At 37.4% G+C, this 14,670-nt stretch overlaps 1 protein-coding gene across 1 annotated transcript in view; it reads right to left on the bottom strand.

The window, feature by feature from the left end:
- LOC126416119 (ATP-binding cassette sub-family G member 1-like) overlaps nt 1-14,670 on the bottom strand; it is a 379,097-nt gene that overhangs the window by 72,929 nt on the left and 291,498 nt on the right. Inside the window, exon 6 of the mRNA XM_050083643.1 lies at nt 12,529-12,643. Within this exon, the coding sequence (XP_049939600.1) occupies nt 12,529-12,643 (115 nt within the window). The remainder of the gene's footprint in view (nt 1-12,528; nt 12,644-14,670) is intronic.

Genomic DNA, 14,670 nt, shown 5'->3' with positions numbered 1-14,670 from the left:
CTGTTAAAGAAAACACATGTGATGTACCTATAGAGTATTTCTCAGACTTTAGACTGGAAAATAAACACAATTATCACAATCTAATCTCTTAATAGCTCAAAACTTTATGCCAAACTGGTTCACAAACAAAGGCACAGAACTGCAACTGACTTAGCTATCAAGGCTATTGAGGCCAGCTTCAATCCATCAGTACCTTGCTGTCATTATACGGTCTCCACAGACAATTTGTTGTGAAAATATTTTATCACAAAATAATGAATATAATTAGTATTTAGACATGATGAAGGGGTCTCTTAAAGACAATTTTAGTACACACTGATGTGTCACAAGCATTATCACCAGCTGCAACAATAGCATGCTCTTCTACCTTTGGAATGCAATACAGCAGAGATTCCATACAGAATTGAATTGACAAGCTCTTGGTAGGTTTCTGGAGCTATGTGGGACAAGCTGTCTACACACAAACTATGCAATTCCCATAAATTATGGGGTGGTTGTTTGTGGACGCTGAGCTGGTGCTAGATACTGTCCCACATGTATTTCATTAGGTTCAGATCAGGTGGATTTTGTTGCCAAGAAATCAGTGAGAGTTCACAGTCATGCTCCATAAACCACTGAATCACAGTTCTGGCTACCTTGCTGGAAGATGCCATTGCCACTGGTGAAGATATTAAGCATGGAGTGATGCAGGTGGTCAGAAAAATTGTTCATTTAGTCCACAGATGTTATGGTGCCTTTGTTTACTACCACAGGTCCCTGGAAGTCTTGATAAATGTCTCTTGCAATATTGTTACCAACCAGCTGGATCCGTGTTACAGGTCTTATAATTAGTCTTACAATATTTATAATTATGAAATATACTGTCGCTTAATACAGGGACTATTCAAGAACATTAAGTCTCTGTCTATAATTATATTAATTATCCATTTACAGTGTAACAGCTTTTACTTAACAAATATTTTTAGCCCTTTACTGAGGGTATGGAGTTCATTCACATCTTTAATTTTCCGTGGCAGCCTGTTGTGCAGTTATAAGCTGTTATATAGCATACTATACTGTGCTTTTGACTAGCTGCTCCTCTTTGGATATAAGCAGTGACTGGATGTAGTTTTGAGGCCATGCAGTAAACTATTTGTGATGTAGAGCCTATATATGATTTTCTCTCACATACATTACTGTCTGGAAGATGTATTTATTTATTTATTCTTTGCCCATGGACTCCAGCTGAAAATCCAGCTGAGAGTATTGGGTGTGTCATACAATAGGCTATTAACATCAAACTTGATTTCATTATATATAAATGAAACAAATAATTAAACAGAAATAGTCCATAAGCATACAAAGGTATTACATGTTTCACATTATATATACACACAAATCCAAACAACATACAGAAATGATAATTTTTAAAGGTACATTTCAGTAATGACATAACATATTTATACACCATCTTAGTATTAACTCAAACTGTATATACATTTCTCTGTGCAATATAGTTTCAAATGATTTTTAAAACATTTTAGGTCTGTTTCTTTTTTAATGATTTTGGGGAGTTTATTAGAAAACCTTTTGGCTGCTTCTTCAGAGGCAGTCATAGGCAGTTTTAGATTTCTGTTTATCATGTAGTAATTTTCATTTCCTCTTGAACCGTGTTTGTGTACATCTTTATTTAAGAGGTGTTTATTGCTTGACCTTACCACCATTATGCTTTGGTATATGTACAGTGAATATACTGCCATAATATTATAGTGTGCAAAAGCTTGCCTGCAGGTCTGTCTTGGTGGTATTTTTGCAATGCATCTCACTGCCCTTTTCTGAATTGTGAATATTCTTTTTAAGTAGCCAGCTTGTGCATTTCCCCATATACGAACTGAATAAGACAAATGTGGGAAGACAAGTCCATAATACATTGATCTGAGAACTTTAAAATCCACAGTCTTAGCTTTTTTTATGCATGATGAAAATCTGTTTGTTTATCTTTTTACACAGTGCATCTATGTGCTCCGCCCATGCCAAATGTTTGTCTATTATAGTTCCTAGAAAATTTGTGCTGGTTACTTCTTTAATAGTCTTTCCATTTATATTAACATTTATATTATAATTTTCACTATGCTTGGTCTGAAATACTACATTCATTGTTTTAGACTGATTCATAAACAGGTTGTTTTGTATTAAATATTTATTTGCATTTTCGATATTCAGGAGTGCTTCCTTCTCAAGCTCCTCCTTTGTGTCAGCTGTGCAAATGATTGTTGTGTCATCAGCATACATGATAAGTTTCTGATTTATATAGCTAGTGAAGTCATTTACGTAGAGTATAAATAGTATTGGCCCAGCACAAACCCTGTTTGCAATTCTGATCTGTAGTTTGTTATATTTCCCCCACTAGTATGTCTGATTTCTATGCATTGTTTCCTATTTGTAATGTATGATTTAAGCATGTCATAGCATTTTCCTCTAATTCCATACTGATATAATTTCATCATTAATTTTGAGTGGTTCACACAATCAAATGCCTTATATAGGTCCATAAAAATCCCACAGGTCTTTTGTTGCCTGTCAAGTAAATTAAGAATGTGCTCAATTATATCTGTTGCTGCTGTTTTTGTTGACTTTCCTTCTCTGAAACCATGTTGTGATGAATGCAGTATACTATACTTTGTTATAAAACTTACAATTCTATTCTTTATTATCATTTCATAGATTTTAACAAATGTTGAGATCAATGATATTGGCCTTTAATTTCTTAATTCCTCCCTGTTCCCTTTCTTAAATATTGGCATCACTTTACTTACTTCTTCTATCGCAGCATTCAGGATGTGTGTCAATGGTTTTAATATACATTCTCTGCATTCATTTATGAGATGTGATGTGACACCGTCCAAGCCAGATGAATGTTTAATTTTAAGTTGTTTTATTAGGTTTGACACTTCTGTATCTGTTGTAGGTATGAAAATCATAGTATGATTTGTATGTGGGGGGTTTAAAAATTTACTCACTGCGTTTGTTTTATTTTGTCTTATTAATTCGTCTGCTACTGTAATATAATATCTGTTAAAAGTATTGGCTACTTCTAGAGGGTTTGCATTGCTTTTCCCACTCATCAGTGGGCAGATGTCCTCTGCCTGATTTGTTGCTTTTTCCTCTCTCTTCATTAATGAAAGACCATAAACCTTTTGAGTAGTTCTTTCCTTTATCTATAGACATCCTGATGAATGATGCTTTAGTTTCTCTGATAAAACTGCAGTACTCTTTCTTTTTTATTTTATACAGTGTGTTGTAGGCTTCAGTATTTTTTTTTTGTTTGGAGAGGTCATAATACACTCTCAGATTATTTCTGGCATGGATTACTTCTCCAGTCACCCAGATTTTCTTTTTTTGTTGCTTTTTGACAAGCCTTTTACTAACAGGACATGTAACATCATAATAATAATTGAATAAAGAAAAAAAACTGGTTCAATTTGGTGTTTGCATCTTTAGCTGCATGTATTGTTTCCCAGTTTTCTGCCTCTAACATCTTTTTTAGCTGATTTATGTTATGTGGGTAGTTCTGTCTTCTCATCTCCCATATCTTCTGCACTGAATCACTAGTCTCTATATTTATGTCTTTTATGATTGCAAAATGGTCTGCTAATGTGGAGTTTATTACCTGTGTGTCACAATAGCATGTAGGAATATTTGTTAGTACATGATCAATTATAGTTTCACTATGCTTTGTTACTCTGGTTGGTTTATCTATTTTTATTTTTAGATTGTATATGCACAATAAGTCCAGTAGGGTCTTAGTATCATCTGTATTTTTACTTGATCCATGTTCAGATCTCCTATAATTATCAAATATAATTATCAATAAGCATATGTTTTTGAGAGGTGTTGGATTATATCTTCCAGCTGTTCAAAGAAAGTTTTAATTACACAGAACACCTGGAACTGTTATCTTTTTTAATAAATCAGTGTTATTTCCCTTACCTGTACCTTGAAGAGAGCCAGTACGTTTCTAGTACTTGTTCCACAAAACATGCTTTCATAAATGAAATTCAATGTATATATCCAAAATAACTCATTCTGAGACATGAAATATTGCAAACTTGTGCAGGTATTCTCTGAGCATGACATGCTATGAATAGTTTCTTTGCTAAAGCTTTAACATGTTCTGTCCATTTCAACTGACAGTCTACATTCAACCCCAAGTATTTGGTATCCATTACACATTTTAATATTTATTATTAAATTTTAATCTAGCAAGGTTATGTTATTAATTCAACCTGAAATGAAGTACGTGCAATTAGTTTTCTTGGTGTTTAAAATTATTTACTTTTCTATGACCAGTTGCAGAAATATTTGAAGGCTGCATTAGCCTTTTTGTGAACTATGATGGAGTTTTAGCTGTGATTGCTTTGTTGCTGTCATTTGCCAAACAGTATTTTTTCTCCACATCACTCATTCTGCAGGACATAATTAATTTAGATAAGAAAAAGGACTGAGCATAACACACTCTCCCATCACATGCCTACATTAATATGTTTTGGGCCTGATAAATGTTTCACTAGAAATACTTTTGAAGTATGAGAGATCTCATCTCAGTCATCTGTGTTTCTAGGTGTGGCTTAAACCACTTCTTAGCCACACTTCTTATTCCAAGTAACTCTGATTTATGCAATAAAATTCTGTTATGAGCTGTGTCAAATGCCTGTTATAAATTGATTAAAAATTTCATTACCATGACTACCTTTGTATAGTGCCATAAGAATGACTTTTGTGAACTGTGCAGCAGCAGTTCCTTCCTGTACCTCTTCTGGGCCTAAAACCATGTTTTTCATTGCAGAGAAGGTTAAGTTCATTTAGGTATTTCATAAGTCTAATTTTTCATTGCTATTTCAATAATTTAGGAAATGGACAGTAAAGAAACTGGTCTGCAGTTTTTTTACATTTTCTGCATCTTCATTTTTAAGTGTGGATTTTATTTTTGCTTGTTGTAAGTAATTGGGAAAACAGCCGCATATGACTGATTCATTGATTATTTTTTATAATGAAGCTTTTATGGTGCACATCTCTTCTTTAATGACAGAAACTGGGATTTTAGCTATACCAATCGATTTTGTATTTTTTAATTGGTGTATACTGGTAACTTGCACCACCTCTCATTCTGTTTCTGGATAGCGTGCCATTGAGTTGGTAGCTGGTGATGGGCGAGTGTCAGTCAGACCCTGTCTGACCCAATCTGATCCCTTCTGACTCCATTCTTTTGATATTTAAATCCCCACATAGGATTATATTTCTTCTTGAACAAAATATCTTAGCTGAAGACTACTTTAGTATTCGAAAAAAAAAGTTCATGCCATCACTGGGAGATTGGTACACCCAGAATACAATTATTTTTCGACATGCAATGTTCTCTTACCTCTATTGCTGATAGTTCAGATTGTTTATTTACACTTATACAATAAGGTCATTTGCAGCTTTAAATGAAATATCTCTTTTTGCATACTGTGGTGTCACCGCCAGACATGACACTTGCTAGGTGGTAGCCTTTAAATCGGCCGCGGTCCGTTAGTATACGTCGGACCCGCGTGTCGCCACTGCCAATCTGCGTGAGCTTAACGCGTGCCTTTTGGCTACCTCTGAGTGGCTTGGCTGTCTTGCCACACCACTACACATACCATTCCCTACATTTCATGGAGACAAACAAGCATCACCATACGAGGTTAAAGCTGAATACAAAATTTCGCTTGCTTTGCACCTGTGTTCAATAAGGCTTACAGCTAAATCATCTAGTATTTGCAAATTTATTTCTAGCTGCTGAACTTTGTTTTTTTATGGATTTTATGTTTTGGTGGAAGACAAGTATTGAGTTACACTTGCTGTGGATATTCCCATTGCTGACCTATATAACTGCTGGAATGATCCTCATGTACGGTTATCATGCAAATTTTAACTTGTTTTAGGATGTATTGACCGCTTTGGGACTTGATGTGGTTATTTACATGCCCAGCGGCCATAGAGTTAACAGTTTAATTATTTGTCATGGCAGTATGTGGTATGTTTAGTTAATGTTGAAAGTGCCTTAAGGAAACTGGAAGTGATATCTAAGTTTCCTGCTAATTTATTGGGAGACGGGTGATGTTAGAGTATTGCTCCATAAGAATTTGGGGGCATGATTATTGTACATTCCAGTGTGGCTGTGATTTGACCTTGTTTTCATTGCAATCTATTTGTGCTGCAGGCCATTTGTTAAGACTGCTCGTTTCCTGGCATCGGTGTGTTTATAGATTTTTGTCAGGACCACTCATTGTGAGGCCGGTCGGACTATATATAAATATATACCGCCTGCTAGTGAGCCTATGCAGAAGCTGTGGGGAGTGAACACTCATTTTGCCTGCTGGCCATGTCATTGTTGCTTCCAAATACTGCTGGGGGCCTTAACGCTGTTCTCTAAATTTAAGTGCAGTTTGGGAATCATTCTGAGTCATTATGTCTGTTAGTTAAGTGAGGCCACTTTGTTAATATCAGCGTTTCTGTAAGTCATTTTACTGGTTGAGTTATTAGTAGCCATTCTTATTTAATACTTACGTTAATCATTTGTGTATCTTTAATGAATGTGCAACTTGTTATTTTTCCTGTGTGTTGGTTTTGCGACCTTGGTTGGCCCACTTTGCATTTTTAGTATAAGCACGTTTCACTGTGGACCTTTATATGGGCAGTTCATTTTTATTAAGCTGTAAGGTCTTTGTTTTTTAATGAATTTGTGGTATTATGTGGCTGTGCAACTTTGGGTTGCAAGTGTTGTTGTTGTTGTTGTTGTGATCTTCAGTCCTGAGACTGGTTTGATGCAGCTCTCCATGCTACTCTATCCTGTGCAAGCTGCTTCATCTCCCAGTACCTACTGCAGCCTACATCCTTCTGAATCTGCTTAGTGTATTCATCTCTTGGTCTCCCTCTACGATTTTTAACCTTCATGCTGCCCTCCAATACTAAATTGGTGATTCCCTGATGCCTCAGAACATGTCCCACCAACCGGTCCCTTCTTCTTGTCAAGTTGTGCCACAAACTCCTCTTCTCCCCAATTCTATTCAATACCTCCTCATTAGTTATGTGATCTACCCATCTAATCTTCAGCATTCTTCTGTAGCACCACATTTCGAAAGCTTCTATTCTCTTCTTGTCCAAATAATTTATTGTCCACGTTTCACTTCCATACATGGCAACACTCCATACAAATACTTTCAGAAACGACTTCCTAACACTTAAATCTATACTCAATGTTAATAAATTTCTCTGCTTCAGAAACGCTTTCCTTCCCATTGCCAGTCTACATTTTATATCCTCTCAACTTTGACCATCATCAGTTATTTTGCTCCCCAAATAGCAAAACTCCTTTACTACTTTAAGTGTCTCATTTCCTAATCGAATTCCCTCAGCATCACCCGACTTAATTCGACTACATTCCATTATCCTCGTTTTGCTTTTGTTGATGTTCATCTTATACCCTCCTTTCAAGACACTGTCCATTCTGTTCAACTGCTCTTCCAAGTCCTTTGCTGTCTCTGACAGAATTACAATGTCATCGGCGAACCTCAAAGTTTTTATTTCTTCTCCATGGATTTTAATACCTACTCTGAACTTTTCTTTTGTTTCCTTTATTGCTTGCTCAATATACAGATTGAATAACATCGGGGAGAGGCTACAACCCTGTCTCACTCCCTTTCCAACCACTTCTTCCCTTTCATATTCCTCGACTCTTATAACTGCCATCTGCTTTCCGTACAAATTGTAAATAGCCTTTCGCTCCCTGTATTTTACCCCTGCCACCTTTAGAATTTGAAAGAGAGTATTCCAATCAACATTGTCAAAAGCTTTCTCTAAGTCTACAAATGCTAGAAATGTAGGTTTGCCTTTCCTTAATCTTTCTTCTAAGATAAGTCGTAGGGTCAGTATTGCCTAACGTGTTCCAACATTCCTATGGAATCCAAACTGATCTTCCCCGAGGTCAGCTTCTATCAGTTTTTCCATTCATCTGTAAAGAATCTGTGTTAGTATTTTGCAGCTGTGACTTATTAAACTGATAGTTCAGTAATTTTGACATCTGTCAACACCTGCTGTCTTTGGGATTGGAATTATTATATTCTTCTTGAAGTCTGAGGGTATTTCGCCTGTCTTATACATCTTGTTCATGAGATGGTAGAGTTTTGTCAGGACTGGCTCTCCCAAGGCTGTCAGTAGTTCTAATGGAATGTTGTCTACTCCGGGGGTCTTGTTTTGACTCAGGTCTTTCAGTGCTCTGTCAAACTCTTCACGCAGTATCATATCTCCCATTTCATCTTCATCTATATCCTCTTCCATTTCCATAATATTGTCCTCAAGTACATCGCCCTTGTATAGACCCTTCATATACTCCTTCCACCCTTTCGCTTTCCCTTCTTTGCTTAGACCTGGGTTTCCACCTGAGCTCTTGATATTCATACAAGCGGTTCTCCTTTCTCCAAAGGTCTCTTTAATTTTCCTGTATGCAGTATTTATCTTACCCCGTGTGTGTGTGTGTGTGTGTGTGTGTGTGTGTGTGTGTGTGTGTGTGTGTGTGTGTGTGTGTGGTTTAAGGTTTTCGGGTGCTAAACAGCGTGGTCATCAGCGCCCATCCATCTATCTTACCCCTAGTGAGATAAGCCTCTACGTCCTTACATTTGTCCTCTAGCCAACCGTGCTTAGCCATTTTGCACTTCCTGTCGATATCATTTTTGAGACCTTTGTATTCCTTTTTGCCTGCTTCATTTACTGCATTTTTATATTTTCTCCTTTCATCAATTAAATTCAATATTTCTTCTGTTACCCAAGGGTTTCTACTAGCCCTCATCTTTTTACCTATTTGATCCTCTGCTGCCTTCACTATTTCATCCCTCAAAGTTACCCATTCTTCTTCTACTGTATTTCGTTCCCCCATTCCTGTCAATTGTTCCCTTATGATCTCCCTGAATCTCTGTACAACCTCTGGTTCTTTCAGTTTATCCAGGTCCCATCTCCTTAAATTCCCACCTTTTTGCAGTTTCTTCAGTTTTAATCTACAGTTCATAACCAATATATTGTGGTCAGAGTCAGCATCTGCCCCTGGAAATGTCTTACAATTTAAAAGCTGGTTCCTAAATCTCTGTCTTACCATTATATAATCTATCTGATACCTTTTAGTACCTCCAGGATTCTTCCATGTATACAATCTTCTTTCATGATTCTTAAACCAAGTGTTAGCTATGATTAAGTTATGCTCTGCGCAAAATTCTACCAGGCGGCTTCCTCTTTCATTTCTTAGCCCCAATCCATATTCACCTACTATGTTTCCTTCTCTCTCTTTTCCTATGCTTGAATTCCAGTCACCCATGACTATTAAATTTTCGTCTCCCTTCACTACCTGAATAATTTCTTTTATATTATCATACATTTCATCAATTTCTTCGTCATATGCAGAGTTAGTTGGCATATAAAATTGTACTACTGTAGTAGGCGTGGGCTTCGTGTCTATTTTGGCCACAATAATGCGTTCACTGTGCTGTTTGTAGTAGCTTGCCCGTTGTTGTTGTTGTGGTCTTCAGTCCTGAGACTGGTTTGATGCAGCTCTCCATGCCATACAGTAAAGCTGCATTTCCTCGGGAAAAATTACAGCTGTAGTTTCCCCTTGCTTTCAGCCGTTCGCAGTACCAGCACAGCAAGGCCGTTTTGGTTAATGTTACAAGGCCAGATCAGTCAATCATCCAGACTGTTGCCCCTGCAACTACTGAAAAGACTGCTGCCCCTCTTCAGGAACCACATGTTTGTCTGGCCTCTCAACAGATACTCCTCCATTGTGGTTACACCTACGGTACGGCCATCTGTATCGCTGAGGCACGGAAGCCTCCCCACCAATGGCAGCTTGCCCGTACTCCTATTTTTTTTATTCATTATTAAACCTACTCCTGCATTACCCCTATTTGATTTTGTATTTATAACCCTGCATTCACCTGACCACCAAACTTCAATAATTCCCACTATATCTAACTTTAACCTATCCATTTCCCTTTTTAAATTTTCTAACCTACCTGCCTGGTTAAGGGATCTGACATTCCTCACTCCGATCCGTAGAATGCCAGTTTTCTTTCTCCTCATATCAACGTCTTCCCAAGTAGTCCCTGCCCGGAGATCTGAATGGGGGACTATTTTACCTCCAGAATATTTTACCCAAGAGGGTTGGAAGTGTATAGTGTTATTAGTCTTCTGAGATATGGTTAAACAAGAACGTGCCTCCTATCTATGACTTTGGTTGCGGGTGCAAAATATGATTCTTATTCATGTTTATGTAATTCATTTAAAGTGAAGATTTGTATGTTGCATCAGTAAGAGGGCAAATGTCTGAATTGAAGTTCATAATAAAGTCTGTTTCGAGTCAAATTAAAATTGTAAAACAATCGCAAGCTTCATACATCCATAGTTGAAATGGAGGACAGTGGGACATCAGCTGGTATAAATTTATATTGAAAATGAAGAAATTCCTCCAGCTGTATTTAAGGTGTCAATTTTATTTTGACAAATAGTTTCAATGTTGTAACAATGTCAGTTTCAGGCCCATACACTTGACGTTGAAACTAGTTGCCTAAACAAAATTGACACCTTAAATACAGCTGGAGGAATTTCTTCGTTTTTAATATAAATCACAAGCTTGTCCATCAACAGTGATCCTAGGCTTCCTATTTCCTTTAAATAACTGTGGTGAGACTGTAATTTAGATTTTCTAAAGAATTGAGTAATACCATGGTTCACTATCCAAGTTGGGTATGGCTGCAAGACAGATTATCACAGTTCTTTAGATTAATTCAAACTGGTTCCCCATGTCTGCCTCAGAGAACACAATGCAGAAACATTTAAATTAACACACAAAACAAAATATATATAATTTACAGATAGATTACAATGTCTACCTTGAGTCTATAATGTGAGTCATGAATTCGGTCCATAGAAACGGCCATTCTCCTTCACAGAAGAGTGCCATTATCTTGTACAATGTTTGTCATAATTAAATTTATTCAGCAGGAAATGCCAGTCATGAGCAGTGGGAAAGGGGGGGGGGGGCTACGGGGGCTATAGCTGCCCCCCCCCCCCCCCCTCCCCCACTCATGGAGTATCATATTACACTTGATTCTTATGACTTCAGAAGTCAGTAAATATATTACTTCAACAGAGTCAATCATTTTTTATTATAACTATGTAGCAATATAGGTTACAATGTATTTCAAACACATTTAACAAAAGAATATGAGTGGAAAATAGCTTACTATCTAAACCAATAAAAATAATTTAACTTAAAATAGGTGTCTTATTGGCAGATTAAAACTGTGTGCCAGACCGAGACTCGAACTCGGGACCTTTGCCTTTCGTGGGCAAATGCTCTACCAACTGAGCTACCCAAGCATGACTCATACCCTGTCCTCACAGCTTTACTTCTGCCAGTACCTTGTCTCCTACCTTCCAAACTTTACAGAAGCTCTCCTGCGAACCTTGTGAGTTTGAGTTTTGGTCCGGCACACAGTTTTAATCTGCCAGGAACTTTCACATCAGTGCGCACTCCGCTGCAGAGTGAAAATCTCATTCAGGTGTCTTATTGTTTCTTAAAACACATTTTTTAGCTTGAATTTCAAAACAGTTACCAAAAACTACTTTAAGCAACACTAAATTTTACCAATTTGTCAGTGGAGGACCCAAACTCTCCTTTTGTTAAGCAATATTTCATTCTCCCCCCCCCCCCCCCCCCCCCCCCCTTTGACGACTTCTAGAATTGCCCATGATGCCAATGCACTTTATATTGTAAAATATGTTACTGAAATATACTAGGAGGGGTGAAAGGGACTTTAGAGGGTGAAATGTAGCAAAATGTGTGACTGATACGTTGTGAAGTCAACAGGATGTAATAGGTATCATCGACCATTTTTAGCATTTAAATGAGTTTTTTTTGACAATATTTTTTAAACTTTGCATGCTGCAAATGAAGTACCTAACTATTAATGTACTACAGTTTGTGAAGACTACATATGTGCTTATTTATTTTTCTTATTTATCACACTGAACTGCATGTAATCTAGTCTAAGTATAAACTATATCACAGACTGCTACACACCACTGCTACAAGCTATAAATGTTAATGTATTGCTGTTTTAATAGATTGTACATGGGTATTTTACTTACTACTTTGTTCTTTAAAGAAAGTTTAGGGCAAGAAACCCATTTCCTAGGAATTCAAAATAAATCACATTTACTAAAATAATTCCCATGTTAATTCAAGTGCTATAGGACTGTGCTTATTAATTTACTGGAACCAATAAATTTATCACTTACCTCTTTAAATGGAAATTTGGTTTATTAAGTATCATAGTTATAACATGCTGACTGCAGGCATAATACCTTCCATTTTATTACTGAGGATCTGAGCTAATGAATTCTCCATAATGCTTGCTACATGGTTGTTCCTTGTGCAGTATGTAGTATTTTAACAGAAAATTGGAGTGTGTTACTTACCATAGTCAGCAGGATTGTAAGTTGTTGGGCAGTGAAATTCAAGTGAGGCCAAAAATGGAACAAGTTGCAGTGCCGTCCCTTGATATGCACAGCGCCCTCTAGTCATTAAGTACACCTGCAAATGGAAAATATACAGTGACTCTGGGTTATTGTTCAGTTTCCTTTCGGGTAGCTACTCTAAATTTAACAAATTTCTTATGCTTAATACATAATTTGTACATTTGTGACTATGATTATACTTTGTAAGCTCAACAGGTAATAAATCTGTCACCTGGCACATAAAAACTAATACTAACTTCAAGTGATAATCTACAATGTGTTTGGTAACCTCTAGTTGCCTCACCAATTGTGCCAGTAGATGGCAGCCAAACTCAGGAGGTGGCACCATCAGATGCTGCAGACAGCTGTGCCTCCTGGGCAATGCGCAGAGCCTTTACCTACTGCCATAATTTTGTAATTTTCTGTGTACTGATTACTATACTTTACTCTTAGATCTTGGATTGTTTCCTTGGCATCAGTGTAGCTATGCTCACAAACTTTGTATTAGTTGCAATTGTGATGTATGTATTAAGGTTGATTGGCTGTTTATTTATGTTCCCTATTTTGTGAGTTACAATAGAGAGGGTGAAAAGACAGGCTTGTTCTTCATGCAATTCATGCAACATTCAAAAACTTTTTTCAGCCAACTGTCAACATCATCGATATACTTGAAGAAATGCATGGTGCACACTCTGCTGTTTATAATATATTTATTCTAAACCAGTTTTGATCATTGATCATATTCACATCGGAAAAGTCACAATTTTTTTCTGTTGTGAAGATGATCAGTTATCAAAACAGGTTGTGAAAAAATATATTGTAAGGCAGCACAGTGTGCACCATTCTTTCATTCAAATTGTGGCAACGTCAACAGGCACAGCTGTGGAGGTCATTTTACAAAGTTTACTGCAACAGCAACTGGAATCCTAACAGTGCTTAGAATTGCGGCCGTGGGAGCATACAGCCCTGCTGGGCAAGGTGTTGATGGGCCTGTTATTGAGATCTCATGTCTTACTCACCTACCAACTGCCATTCCCTGCCTACAGTGCTGCAGCTGAAGACAGACTCTTACGGAAAATGTCTTTGGCAACACTTCACAGACTTGAGCACTGACTCCATTAGAGCTGTTTATCTGTTGTGGATCTCCCTCCAGATGTATCACTTGCTAGGGAAGTTACCTCCCTCCATGATGTTGCATCTTTATCATCTGACAAAATGTGATGTTTGCTGAATTCTTTTTACCACAAACTCATACAGTTTTATCAGTGCAGAAAGCAACCTCACCAATCCTACCCCACCTAGGTGGTGGAACTGGAGGTGTTAAGTTGCAGATACCATTTTGTTACTGTCGAATCTCAGGAATCTTCTATGGATGCCATGGTGTGAGATGCTATTATACGGGCAGCCTGCAGTAAGGAATTTCATCTTCAGGAATTGCAATTTGTAAATCCCTCTTTAGAAATAATACTCAAGATGGCACAAAATTTTGAAGTTTCTTGTGTCTCTGGCCATCAGATTCATGGGCCAACATAGCCTTGGTCAGTTCAGATAGCAACAGTTACATTCTAGCATGCCCTTGGAAGTGGAGGTTGCGGCAGTGCAGCAGGTTTCGCTGCTGTGTTCCCTAAGAACATGGCCACAGCAGAAAATTTCCCCATTGTCTGCTACGTCATGTCGTGAATGACAACAGACAGCAGATACCACTTCTTGGCCAGTTTATTGTCACAATGACATACAAAGCAGTGGTTAGACCAATCACAGTTTTGGTTGTGGACAGCAATTTTACAGGAACTTTGGTTTGGACGCTTCCCACTAGTTTGGCTTTACAATCAACTCTGATCATTTAGTGTTGGATCTTGTATTATATCAAGAATTGGATGTTTTGTGTAAAGAAGTTTTGTCCCTGTTTTTGCTGGCTTAGATAAGCCATGGATCACATTGCACACATTACTCTGAAGCCATAGTGTGACCTCATTTTTTCCTGTATGTTATCTATCCCACAAGCACTTTGTGCTTAAGTAACTGAAGAATTAGAAAGATAGACAGCTTTGGGTGTTATGAAACCCATTTCATCTGGTCAAAGTTCTACGCCTCTGATCATTA

This window comes from Schistocerca serialis, chromosome 8 (assembly GCF_023864345.2).
Source record: "Schistocerca serialis cubense isolate TAMUIC-IGC-003099 chromosome 8, iqSchSeri2.2, whole genome shotgun sequence".
Lineage (NCBI taxonomy): Eukaryota > Metazoa > Arthropoda > Insecta > Orthoptera > Acrididae > Schistocerca > Schistocerca serialis.
Note: the sequence above shows the minus strand (reverse complement) of the source record. Positions and strands in the feature narration are given on the sequence as shown.